We start from the raw sequence: 12647 nt of genomic DNA, 5'->3' as shown, positions 1-12647 counted from the left end.
ATGGTTTGTTGTTATTTCTGTGTATTGTTAGGTTATTGTTAGCTCTTTTGGTGCAGGCATGTCTTATAAGGAATATTCCTACTGCCTGTTGAGCTAATTTATATGTCACAACATGAATATGTAAGGCCCTTGATTACAAACTAGCTAATGAGTGTTGTCAGTGTCAAGGAAAATTGAAATGTCTATGTCTTGAAATCTGTTCATATATGAAAGAAACTTCACAGAGGCTTTCCCAATTTGATACCAATCCAAAAAATTACATATGGCATTATTAACGAATTATGAAACTGAAAGAAGCTTTTCTAAATCATGAATAAAATGTTAAAAACAACCCATAATAGAGGAAAGACTGAATTATCTATTCAAGTCTGTAGTGTAAAATTGTTGTCATATATAGAAGCAATAAAAGGACACACAGGGGGAAAAAAAGTAGGGAAAAAAACTATTCTAGAGATATATATGAAAATTAATAAACTTATTTTGTTATCATTTGGATTTTGTGATGTTTGTTGTATTTGCTAGGTTTTAAAATTTTGTAATTGTTGTAATTTCTAATACCCAATTTTGTACTCATAAATTTGTATCCTTTATCTTAAAGAGTATTCTCCCCTTCAAGTTATCTAAACTTTAAGCCCTGTAAAATCTTGATTCTTCCCTGGTCCTGTGGCTGCACAAGCAACGTGAGCCTCCAGTTTTATCTGGAAGGTAAGAACCATCCATATCTGCTGACTCACCTCACAGCATTCTTGTGAGGAAGTGAGATGGTGCAGCTGAAAGGATCTCATTACTAGCTATGAAGAGCAATACAAATGTAAGTAAACTGGGATCACTGCTTCTTCCAAAAAATAGACCTTGCATTTTCTCTAAGAGGTTATCTTTTCTTCACTGATCATACTTACATTTCGGGTTATCCGGAATTGCAGAATGGACTAAGGTCCCTTTGGAGAGCTTCATATAGATGACAAGCAGCCCCAGGCAGAGTTAAAAGCCTAAGAAAGAAGGATGTTGCATTAGCACAAGTCCATCCGTTACCATGGCTGGGAAACCAACATAACGGGCCCTCCCTGGTAGAGGTGGTGAGCAGACCTGCTTCTAAAAACCGCATTTAGGGGATCCCTGGGTGGCGCAGCGGTTTGGCGCCTGCCTTTGGCCCAGGGCGCAATCCTGGAGGCCCGGGATCGAATCCCACATCAGGCTCCCGGTGCATGGAGCCTGCTTCTCCCTCTGCCTGTGTCTCTGCCTCTCTCTCTCTCTCTCTGTGACTATCATAAATAAATTAAAAAAAAAATAAAATTCTAAAAAAAAAAAAAAATAAAAATAAAAACCGCATTTAGCATTCAAATTCAGTAATATTTCAAATATGTAGATGACATCTATTAAAACATAATTTTAATATGTACAGCTTATTTCCTTGGCCTATCATTTAATAAGGAAAAATGGGAAGTTCTATTCACTGAACACCTAATATATGTGAGCATCTGGTCCTCATGTTTTATGTACATTATCCCAAGCACTCACAATATCCCTGGATATTACCAACCTCATTTTGTAGAAGTAAAACCTGTGGCTCAAAGAGTTGAGTGACTTGCCCAAATCTATCGCGATTAAGGTATCTTAAGCAAGGTATGTTTGATCCCACCCTTTCAAGTATCAGTTTATTGCTACATGCTGTTTCTAGTATAGTTTTTCTTTTCCTATTTGCTTGTCTTTTCTATTCCTATTGAATCTGGTTCAGACAGTAACACTTGTCTGCAAAAATAATTTTGTAGATCAGATGTCTAGTATATATGGATAGGTCTTTAGTTCAAATGCATACTTCATCATGAATTTATGGAAAGTCGGGTGTATATCCAATGCAATAAAATATGCCTTTAAATCGTACTGAATTTGAATGGACAAATCTTTAATAGGAATTTTAAATGTCTGAAAATGTTTGTAATGCATAATAAACTAGTTGACTACCAACCAGACTGTGCATATCAAATTAATATGCACAGTCTAAACTAAGATATTTGATTTCATGCTAAAAAATTCAAGGCTAATCTCCTCAGTCTGAAAACAAATAGTAAGTCAACATTCTCAGGTTGCAGATTGACAGTGCCAGGCTAAAATGACTTTCCACGAGGCAGCTTTATATATATTTTAACAGAACTCAAAATTACACACAGTTCACTTGCTTCTGTCCATTAAAATTTAAAATCGAGATGAATTTAATAGCAGTAGATCTTCACAGGGCTTTTGTGATTAAGATTTTATTGAAAATTCTTGTTTTCACCCTTACTTAGCCTAAGCATGGGGGTGGGGTGCCAATCAAAGATCTTAAAATTTGACACTTGGAGTTTGTGATTTTTTTGTGTGTGTGTTTATCTTTTAATTTGTAGGTCTAGACTAAAATGGGGGAGTAAAGGAGGGAGGGAGAGAGAGAAAGAAGGGAAAGTTATTTTGGAAGGGGAAACTTCTATCATTCTATAACAGACAAAAGCATTATGAATTTTATTATACAGGGTCCAGAGAGTGTAATAGCTAGAATTTTTGAAACCTAAAGGGATGACTCTGACCTGTTTGGGAAAATGTGCATGTGATAAGGTAATTTTCATGTTAGGAACCCAAAGCCACAGGATTCTGAAAAACCGTATGCTTAAGAGGGAGTATCAATCCCAGAGAACCTGACAAGTCGGTCAGAGCTGCTAACCTGAAGTATTTAAGTGAATGTTGGGGTCCAGCCTATATTCGTCACGTTTGCTCTTCAAATGAACTCAGAACTAGCAGTAAGCCTCCACTAATTCGAGACGGGTTTCAAGAAAGACCCATTCATTCTTTCAGTTTAAAAATATTTATTGAGTACCTGCTACTAGGCCAGGCCCTGGAAATATAAAGATGGATAAAATTCAATCCCTGCCCTTAAGGAGCTTACACTCTGGGCGAGGGGTGGGGGTGTCCAACATATTGACAAACGCAGACCTATATTACAATGCCTAAAACACACATCGTATAAGGTCCAGGGAGCGCACTAAAAAGGAAGCGGAAAGGTCTCCAAGGGGAGCGCCCTGAATCACGAAAGCCTCCTTGGAGGTGGCGCAGGCTTCCCCTTGCACTGGCGAGCCGCGGAGGCAGGCGGCCGAGCGGGCGCAGAGGCGGCGGCCGCGGCCACCGCCACCTCAGCGAGCAGAGGCACAGGCGTCACACTGCGTGTTCTGCCCTGGGATCGCCCTCGCACCCCTCCGTCTCCACACAACGCGACACCGCCAGCCACCAGTCCCCTGCGGTGCGGCAAGTCTGAAGCAGTGTGGGAATACGAATCCTAGCAAATAGCGCTGCAAGGCGCGATCCAACCTGAGGAGATTTAGAAGAGCCGGAACGGGAGCCGCCAAGCTTCCGAGAGACCCGGCGAGGGTGGCGGCGGGGGCCCGCCCGAGTGCAGCCGCGCCGCCGCTCGCTCGTGGTTTCCAGCGCTCCGCTTTCGGTCGGCGCCCCGACGGCTGGCGGGGATCTGCAGGGCGCGCCGAGCGCTCCGCCCCCGGCCGCGGCTGCCCGAGTCGGGAGGCTCTCTGCCGCACGCCGCCCGCCGCCCGCCCCCGCTCGGGCAGCTCGCGTGGCGGCCGCCGCCCAGAGCCCGCCGGGACAGCCGCGGCGGTCGGGCCCCGGCGCCCCGAGGCGCTTACCGCGGCGGGTGGCGAGCGGCCGTCGGCGCGCAGCCTCCTCACACGCAAGCCGGACGCGCGCGGCAGCAGCCCGCGCAGGCCCAGACCCGCGCTGCGGCCTCGCGGCGCGCGGCGCACCGTCTTGCACGAGGCGCACGAGCCGCCGCGCCGTCCGAGGCTGTGGGCGAGCGCGCGCCTTTGTTTGTCCCCGCGCCTCGGGTTTTAACGCCGCGTCCCCCTGGGTTCTGAGAGGTTCCCTCTCCTCGAGCTATTTGGGTCAGGGGCTCTGACAATAGGAGTGGCTCGCGGCCTACACGTCTGAGAGGTTCCAGGGCGCTTGCACGGAAAAGGTGGGTGTGTGGTGCAGTCGTCACCTCCCGGAGTCGCGATCCGAACCCCGGAGGAGGGACACCCCTTCCCGGGGACTCTGGGCCCGCCTCTGGGCTTCTCCGCGGGAACAGAGCTGTGTCGGGGCTGCCTCCCGTACGGGGAACCCACGCACCCGCCGTTCCCGCCGCCCTGTCGCCGCAGGCCTCCGGGGGGCCTCCCGGCCGCGGCCTTCCAGTCGGCCGCTCCCGGCCCGGGGGCCGCCGCGCGGGGAGAGGGACGCGCCTCGGCGCCCGGGCCGGTGCGCGAACAATGACCCCTTTTCCCCTCGCCGCCGCCTCTTCCCCGACACCGCCCCCCTCGCACCCCCAGGCGAACCTATTAGCCATTCAGGCCGACAAAACCCCGCGGCCCCGCGCATTGTCCCGCGGAGCGCCCGGCCACCGTCATTAGCCCTGATTACGCTGAGCCGCCTGACAGCCCCGCGGGCCGCTCCGCAGACCCCCCATTCACCGCCGCCCCCGGGCCCCGCCTCACAATGGGAGCGGAAATCGTCCGCGCTCCCGCGTCCCGGCTGAATAGAGCGAAAAGCTGCTTCTCCCCTCCTCCCCCCCGCCCCATTCACGTTCTCTTTGGATACAATATTTTTTTTTCCTTTTTGTTAAAATTAGGGAGAGAGAACGAGGTCAAGGAAGATTTTGATTGAGCTCTTTGCCTGTCATTTGTTTAATGTAAACAAAGAGCAAGTCCTCCCCCCACACCCCGACCTCTCATCCCCCCCCTCCTCCCTCCTCCCTCCCTCACTCCCTCCCAGATTTTTATAAACAAACTGGAGAAGGGAAAGGGGGCGGAGGGGGGGGGGGTGCTCGGCGGGTGGAAGCGAAGTGGGTCGTTAAAGTGGAGGAAGCGAGCAACTGCGGCATTTGGGGAGCGGGAGCCATCGCTCCTTTGGTAGAACTGGCGAGTGGTTGAAATATTTATAACCGATAAAAAAGCCTGAGCTGGGGCTGGTGGTTAAATGCACACATTGGTCAGTTTTTTTAAAAATGCAGCTTCTTTTCACTCTGCTGGAGTAACTGCTTTTTGGGAAATTGTTACAGGAAATAAATTTCAGAAGACGGAAAGGAAACCCACCATATGGAGATTTCTCCAAAGTCGGAAACCTTCAGCCTTGCCACTACCTGGAATTAAAAACAAACAAAACAAAAACCTTTCTAGACCGGGATAAAACTGATACAGAAAAAAAAAATCTTGGAAAGAAAACGAAAACTTTTACAATACCTGCCCAAGGGAAGATTTGGACCAATTATCATAAATATCTGTGTGAAGATTTGGACCAATCATCAAGGAATTGATTACTCACAAGAGCAATTAGGTGCCACCAGGTTTCAGATAAACATTTTAAAAATTCTTTAAAATAATATGTCACCCATTAAGATTCTAAAGTGAAATTAGATAAATAAACCTACAGATTGGTGAAACAGAATACCTGCTTTATAATGTAATCCTTAGACAACATGTTACTTTAAGCAAATTAAATGTATTGAAAGGAAAATGTACTTTAAAGGCTTTCACTAAAGCTGGAAGAAAAGTCCTCCATAACTGTTTGGTCTTCTCTTTTTTTACCAAGCCATAAGGGTTATTTAAAAATTATTTGTAAAGAGATAGCTTAGTTCTTAGCAGTACAGCCCTTTGTTCTTGAGAAAAAAAAATCTTTTTGGACATTTTCTTCTCCCTTTAGGCATCAATTGAACTGGTGAGTGGGATGGGATTTTTAGAATCTTAACTGCCTTTACATCATTCTGCTAATTAGTCCTTTCCCTTCCTTCATAGACCAGAAAACAGCTTAAGAGAGAAAATTTGCTAAGGATCTTCTCCAAATGCTGATCTGGATAGCTCCTTGCTTAGTACCTAGAAGGTCTGGTGAACAAGACTGGAAATCTCTTGATTTTTCCTTGAAGTGCAATACTCCTCGGCAGATTCAAGATGAGGGTGAGGCAAGGGAAGTACTTACAGTGCAAAATTTAAGGAGGCACTCATTCCCAGATGCTTTGTACTTGCTTGACCTTGAGAGTGAATGAATGAATGCCTCCTTAAATTTTGTACTCTAGGTACCTCCCTTGCCTCTTAGGAATCCTGGCCAAGCTCCTTGGCATTCAAGGAAGTGGGGGTGGGGGTGGGTTCTAGGAAACAAAATAAGAGTCTTCGGAAGCTCTACCACCCTAGCTTTTCTGGATCCACAGAAAGGCATTTGCTTGCTTTCCTGAGGAACACCAGCTCCATCAAAAAGACATCCCCACTCCTATCTAGAGCTCTTGTGCAAGAGAGTTTTGATTGTTAACAGTTCTCTCGATAAGGGCCCCTCTCTATACAATTAAAACAATTTATAAAGCCCAAATGAGGCCAAATCTGTTTAAGTGATTTAAAAACCAAAAACCAACCTTATTCATGTCTTGGGCTTCTCTCATGTATCTTGCCATTTGACTGCTTTTTGTCTTCCATGACTTCACTTTTTTTTTTTTTTTTTTTTTTTTGGTTTGCACATTGGCACTTCTACCCAAATAAGTTAGTAGGCTTCTGAACCAAAGGACATCTGCTAAGGACAGAGAGGTGAATTGAAAGTGCAGTGTGTGTGTGTATGTGTGTGTGAGTGTGTGTGTGTGTGTGGCAGGAGGAGCTCAAGGAGGGAAGTTCAGCTTAAGTGATTTAAAGATCAGTGTCAAATTTTATAATATACAACCCATTTCACCAGGAAAAAAAAAAAACTTTAGAGACTCTCCATATACTTTTTTAGTGCAAGAACAGTGGGTTTGTTTTGTTTTTTGGTATGTGTGTGCCTGCATGTACCTACACACTTTGGGAGGACAAATTAAATCCTAAAAATATTTGATAGTTTCAATTGAGGCAGTTACAGGACAATTTGGCTCTAGATGACTCATTTCATGTTTAATACAGATATCAGACTTCTAAAATGCCAGTCATTTCTCTGCAACCTTCTATTTCACCTCAATATGTCTGATTACATCCTTTCCTTCATCTAAGTATCCCTTTGTGGAAAGTATGTTTGATTAAAATCTGCTTCTTCATCAAGAAGATGTTAGTTTAGTTATTAAAACCTCTCCTATCTTTTGTCTTATTTTAATAGGAGTTCAATCCTAGATGTAGTACATACTCACTCTAGCATGGTCATGGGTGCCTGTTGCTTTTGTATAGGAGGGGTCCTGAAAGGAGACCAAAAACCTTCCTAATTGCTGAGCCTAAATCAGAATACTCTGGCATTTTTATAAAATAGGACTCAGGACTGAGTGCCAGAGTTTGGCTTGTTAAATTGTTCCTGAAAGCCATTGACACTTCATAAAAGTGAGTGTCAGGTAGATAAGCAATAGTAACCTGTGCTTGAGGATGTGTGGAGTTGCCTTATACGGGATGCTCATGTTGCCATTTTCTAGGTTTAATTATGTCATACACACGTATATACATACAGACAATTTTTGAGCAGGTGGTTATGGATCTACCATGGGCCATTAAAAAATATAAACCAGGAGACATCAGAGAACACAAAAGAGAAAAGAAGACTCTCCTGAGACTGTTTGCACAAGGGCTCCTGCTTACCTGGTGAAGAGTTTTTTTTTTTTTTTTTTTTAAGGAATCTGAGAGCATCTCACTTAATTAAGAAAGGTTGCTCACCAGGTTTTTATTGTTTGGCTTCTTCACACGGAACCCACATCTGCTCCACCCTGCCCCTTTAGAAACAGCAAGTTCCCAAGATACAGAGAAACCTATCAGGGCAGTCTCTTAAATAAGTAAATAAACAGCATATATATGTTTTGTTTTGTTTTGTTTTTTAAAAAAACCTTTAAAGCAAAAGTTATACATATATAACAGCGTCCTTTCGACGTGAAATACCCACGGGAGATTTAGGGCAGGCGCTCAGCGTGCAGTTCGGATTCCGGAGGCATCTTTGCAGCAAAATTCTTGGGAAAAAGCAAAGCAAGGAGAAGGTAGCGTTGGGTTGGGCCTCACCGCGGACCCCTGTGATAGCGGCCGGAGGGCGCCAGTGGAGCCAGGCCGGCGCGGGGGGCGGAAATGGGCAACCCGAGCCCACGGGTCCCTGGCCACCTGGTTTCACAAGCGCTGGGTTTGCTTGGTTTCTCAACTTCCCTCCCTATTTCATTTTGTCTTGTTTTTACACTGAATTCTGTTTCTGAGCGTGCTGGGTGGGCAGTTCAGATGTCGCACTCGCTGTCGCTAGACGTAATGGAGATGGCCGAAGTGGCTGCCTTGCTGGATAGGCTGGCGGCCGGGCTGGCGGCGGCGCCCAGCACCTCGGGCGTGCCCTCTTCCTCAGCCCTTAGAGCCCGCCCGGACCCCTGCGACAGGACCTGCTGCTGGAGTCTACGGAAAGGAAAGGGATACCAGTCACAGCGCGTAACACAGCCGCCCATTGCCCCCCCTCCCCCCGGGTCTGCATCCCTTAAGCCCAGCGGCCACGGATCTCCCACAGACCCGGGCAGTTTAAGTGGGAAAAGTGAGGCAACAGGACAGGCCGGAGTCTGCGGCCGCCTCCCCAAGAGCCCTGCGGTTTTCTCATCCTTCTTCCGAATCCTTTCTTGGCTCCCCATCTGAGATGCTGGGCTCACAGGATCATTCGTGGTTGTTTGCCACCTTTGGGAGATTTACAGTACTGTCAAGATAAATGAGCTGTGGGTGACAAGGACGTATCGGGCTCCTGGATTGGGACCCCGTTCCCAGCGGGCGCCTGCTCCCGGCGCTCGCTCGTGTCAGTGCCCTCGAGGCCGGATCAGACCAAAGCTAAAAGCAAAAAGGGCTGCCTGAGGACTGCACGGAACGTTTGGGCCTGGGGGGATGAGGCTGGGTTCCTTGCCGCAATGTTTAGCTAATTTAGATCCCCACTCTGCGGAAGGGAAAGCCTCAGCTGACTAGTTTGCTGTTTTGAGGCAGGGTTATCCACGCGTGGAAAAAAACAACTCACTTCCATCCAGAAGTCCATCGAAAACTGTTTTCAAACCGTTAGAGGAGAATTCATCTGGGCTTTTAAAATGACCACAGTAACCTGCCACATCGCTAATAAGCCAGGCTTTACTTATTAGGAGCCTGGGCCCAGGTTGACAAGAATTAGCCTCGGGGTCCCTAATTATTGCTGGGATTTTAATTTTTATTTCTTTCTCCTTCCCAATGCAGCCTTGGTTTGGTGACTGGAACTAGCAGGTGAAGCAACCTCCAGGCACCGAGAACGAGAGAAAGAGTATGGAGAACCAATAGCCCTGAAGGAAACCTTCCCCCTCCTCCCCACCCAGGATCCCAGAACGCAGTGGGCTTGTAACTGAAGACAGACTGAATTCTCAACTCCTGGGGATCCAAGTCGCCCGGCCCCCGGGGTAAGGGCGCCCAGGGTGCCTTCGCCCGCCCCACCCGGCTGAGCAGCGCAAGGCGTGTAGGCCTCTAGGTACCAACCTGTTCTTGGCCGCAGCCGCCCGGTCCCTTTGTCGGCGGTTTTTGAACCAGTTGCCCACCTGTGTAGGGGTCAGTCCGGTTGCCTGGGCGAGCTCACGCTTTTTGCTGGGGTTGGGGTATGGGTCCTGCAGGTACCATTCTCTTAGCAGATGCCGCGTGCGCTCCTTGAAACAGTGTGTCTTCTGTTCGCCGTCCCAAATTGTGCGCGGCAGCGGGAACTTCTTTCTCACACGGTACTTGTCCACCGGCCCCAGGGGCCGTCCACGCAGCTTCTCGGCCTCCTGGTAATGCGCTTCGAGCCACAGCGCCTGCAGCTTGGCATGCGACTCCTTGGTGAACTTGTGGTTTTCCAGAATATGGTAGAGCTCGCGGTAGTTGCCACCATGAAAGGCCACGATGGCTCGCGCGCGCAGCACCGATTCATTCTTGTTGAGGGCCTCGCAGGCCGCAGGGGCCACGGGCAGCGACCAGAGGAAGCGACCCAGGCGCTCAACGTCACCGCTCTCCTCCAGAGTCTCGCATACCCCGGCCACTTGCTGGGGACTGAAATTCAAGATGGGCAGCTGGAACATCGAGGCAGTGCCGACTGCAATGGGGACGCTGAGCGCGGAGCGGGACGCGCAGCAGATGCCCGCGGGCCTGGCCGGGTGCGCCAGGCTCTCCTCCGTGAAGCGGCTTAGGGCAGCGGGGACGCACTGCCCCGCCAGCTGCGGCGGCTCAACGGCTGGGAGTGAGCGAGCGGGAGGGATTGGAGGAGGTGCCGGCCCCGCAGCCTAGGTTCGGCTCGGCTCGGTTAGGGCACGCAGGCCGGCGAACTGGCGCCGCTACTAGAATGGGCGGATTGGCGGCGCGGGCGCCATGGAGACCCCCTGTCAGTCACCGGCCCTCTCTGCCAATCAAGACTGCGACCAGCGCGCCCGGGTCATTTCAGCACCTCCCCGCTCTCGACAGCGCCCGCCGTTCACCCGTGGACATTTCCTCGGTATTTTACAGAATCTGGAGGAGGAAAAGACTGGAGAATGGCTAGGAGAAAAAGAGAGGCAAGAACAGCAGCGTTTCAACTCCTTCCTCCAGCCTTTTTCTTCCATCCCCAACCCACTTGCCAAAAGAGGCAGTAGTGCTACAGGAATCCACTTTGGAGTGATGCGCTGCCTGGGTCAAGAGGTCTCCAGAGGACAATGAGGACTGGGCCAAATTGAAATCCTCCGAGAATTCGCCAAGTGTAATTGTAATGAAACAAAACTTTGGGGGTAGCGCATGGATGGGGAGGGAGGAAAGTAGATTACTTCATTTTTTTCCCCCAGCACCTATCCCGCATGCCTTTCCCCCTTTTCCAGCTGCCAAAGCAGCCGAGTGGGAAGTGAGTCTGAAGCAGAAGGAACAGCACCAGGGATCTGTTAAGAGGTCAGTTCGAGCTATTCCCAACACCTTCAAAAGCCTTCTGAAATCATTTTAAATACCAACTAGAACAAATCCCATACCTGATAACACAGGTGTTGACCATGAAGTTAGACACTCAGGAAAAGGGGCATTGCACCCCCTCCCAAAGTTTATACTTTTCATTCCTCTCTCCCCAGTTTAATGGACTTGAACAAATGTGCAGCATAGCCACATCTAGAGTGAGAAGTCACTGGTAGGTCAGGACAGCAACTTAAAAGCTTATTTCAAACATCTTTTTAAAAATATTGATTTGCTCTCCTTGCAGGCTGATTTTGCCCTACCCTGTGTTGGAACATTTAATTCTTGAGCTGGGGATAGAAACTCTAACCTTGGCCTTTTTGCACCAAAGAAACTCAGTGCAAGTAAAATAGAGAAGGGGGAACCTCAGCAATGGGAATGGGGGCAGAAAGCACTTTCTAAGCTGCTGAGCATTGACCTCCCCTGCAGAGAGGAAGGGCTTTCTTGGCAGCTCTGCCTTTAGGGCCAACAGATTGAATTGGCAACTTTTATTGATTACCAATTGACATCCACATCATACCATTTTCTGAGGTCTCTGTCAAAAGAAACTACGATCTCACCTGACCCTTTGATAGGGACTTGCTTGTTTAGTTGGAAGAAAATAATTGGGAGAGCGGATTCCAAAGAAAATGGCTGAAAAAGCATCTTTGTAGATCCATCCCTAAAGGAATCAGATAGGAATGTTCGCCACAGATCTGGACTGGGCCCGGCGTCTTTTCTTTAGTATCAAGTACAATTTGTATGCGGCTTCTACAGCTCTGGTAAATCAGAAGGCGGATAGATAGCACAGATGGTTGGAGGTGTCGGGTCAGATTATGCTACGCCTGAGTGCAGGGCAAAGCTCGTTCTGACGGAAAACCCTGATATTATTTTCACAGATCTTCGCAGTTCACTCGGAAAAAAATAGCTGAGGTGGGGGGTGGGATCTGCAACCATTTACATCATTTCTGTGAGACTGCCAGCTGCCTCCACGGAGAGGCTTTCTTTACTAAGAGTTCATTTTTTTTTTTTTTTTTTTTGAAATGCGACAAGGCAGGGGCAAAATAAAGAGGGCGGTGAGGATAATGTCAAAGCACAAATCTCTCTAGCTTGGGGTGATTTACGAATCCGCTTGACGAACAACTTTTAGTGAGAAACATCGCACACAAAGTGCCCCAAATACGCAGTGTAGAAAACCTGGCTATGGGGATCGGGCAGGGGTGAAGCGGAAGCAGGAAGGCTGTGTTCCCCGTCCCCGCACCTTTGGTCAGGGAAGGAAAGTATCCCCTTGCTGGGGATGTTCCCCCCATCCCCTTAGCAGAATGGCCTCAAGCTCTCCTTCTGTCCGGAAGAAGTCGCAAGTCTGGGAGACCCCACAACCCCAGAGCCCAGAGAGGACCCCAACACCTGCATCTAGCCGCTGGAGGTGAGAAGTTGCCCGTACCTCACGGGACTGTGTCTCTCCGCCCTTTTGCTAAACAGTTTGAAAACTGTGAATTCAGGGAAGACTGGGTTTTTACCCTTAGTTTTTGTGAGCAAAGTCGAGTTAATTTTCCAAGTCTACCTTCCTTATCCAGGAAATGAGAATATCCCATTTTTTCGATAATAGTTCTGCAAATATTAGAGAAGAGAGCACGTTGGCTTCTGCGTGTTTGGGGCTCTCAGGCAACTGGGGCCCAAATCCTGGCTTGACTGCACCTTGGAAGGGAGGCTAAAGGGCTCTGGTTAGGGGCAGCAGAGTCTTAGTTCTGCCAGACGCTATATTTG

General features: G+C 48.4%; 1 protein-coding gene and 2 long non-coding RNA genes across 6 annotated transcripts in view; 1 reads left to right on the top strand and 2 right to left on the bottom strand.

The window, feature by feature from the left end:
• LOC140640051 (uncharacterized) overlaps positions 1-4460 on the bottom strand; it is a 69590-nt gene extending 65130 nt beyond the window's left edge. Inside the window, exons 1-2 of one of the 4 annotated variants that reach the window (XR_012036715.1) lie at positions 4347-4460; positions 900-989 (exon numbers count right to left, since the gene is read on the bottom strand). This is a non-coding gene — a long non-coding RNA (uncharacterized lncRNA). Of the gene's footprint in view, positions 1-899; positions 990-3333; positions 3550-4143; positions 4235-4346 lie in introns of those variants that run through there. The other 3 variants (XR_012036717.1, XR_012036716.1, XR_012036714.1) reach the window with 3 other exon arrangements.
• Positions 3681-5562, top strand: LOC140640052 (uncharacterized). Its single transcript, XR_012036718.1, has 2 exons — positions 3681-3991; positions 5069-5562. It is a non-coding gene; the product is annotated as an uncharacterized lncRNA (long non-coding RNA).
• Positions 5563-7637: 2075 nt separating this feature from the next.
• SIX6 (SIX homeobox 6) lies at positions 7638-10440 on the bottom strand. Its single transcript, XM_072838822.1, has 2 exons — positions 9444-10440; positions 7638-8363 (listed from the first exon to the last, which is right to left on the bottom strand). Exons 1-2 carry the CDS (start codon positions 10013-10015, stop codon positions 8195-8197), a joined length of 741 nt encoding a protein of 246 aa, XP_072694923.1. The 5' UTR covers positions 10016-10440; the 3' UTR covers positions 7638-8194.
• Positions 10441-12647: the final 2207 nt, after the last annotated feature.

This window comes from Canis lupus, chromosome 9 (assembly GCF_048164855.1).
Source record: "Canis lupus baileyi chromosome 9, mCanLup2.hap1, whole genome shotgun sequence".
NCBI classification, from domain to species: domain Eukaryota; kingdom Metazoa; phylum Chordata; class Mammalia; order Carnivora; family Canidae; genus Canis; species Canis lupus.
This window is presented reverse-complemented; position numbering and strand designations above follow the sequence as displayed.

Coding starts and splice junctions, on each gene's coding strand:
- SIX6 (XM_072838822.1), bottom strand. CDS start 10,015: ATGTTCCAGCTGCCCATCTTGAATTTCAGTCCCCAGCAAGTGGCCGGG. Junction 8,364..9,443: donor GCGGCTGCGGCCAAGAACAG/GTTGGTACCTAG, acceptor TCCTTTCCGTAG/ACTCCAGCAGCAGGTCCTGT.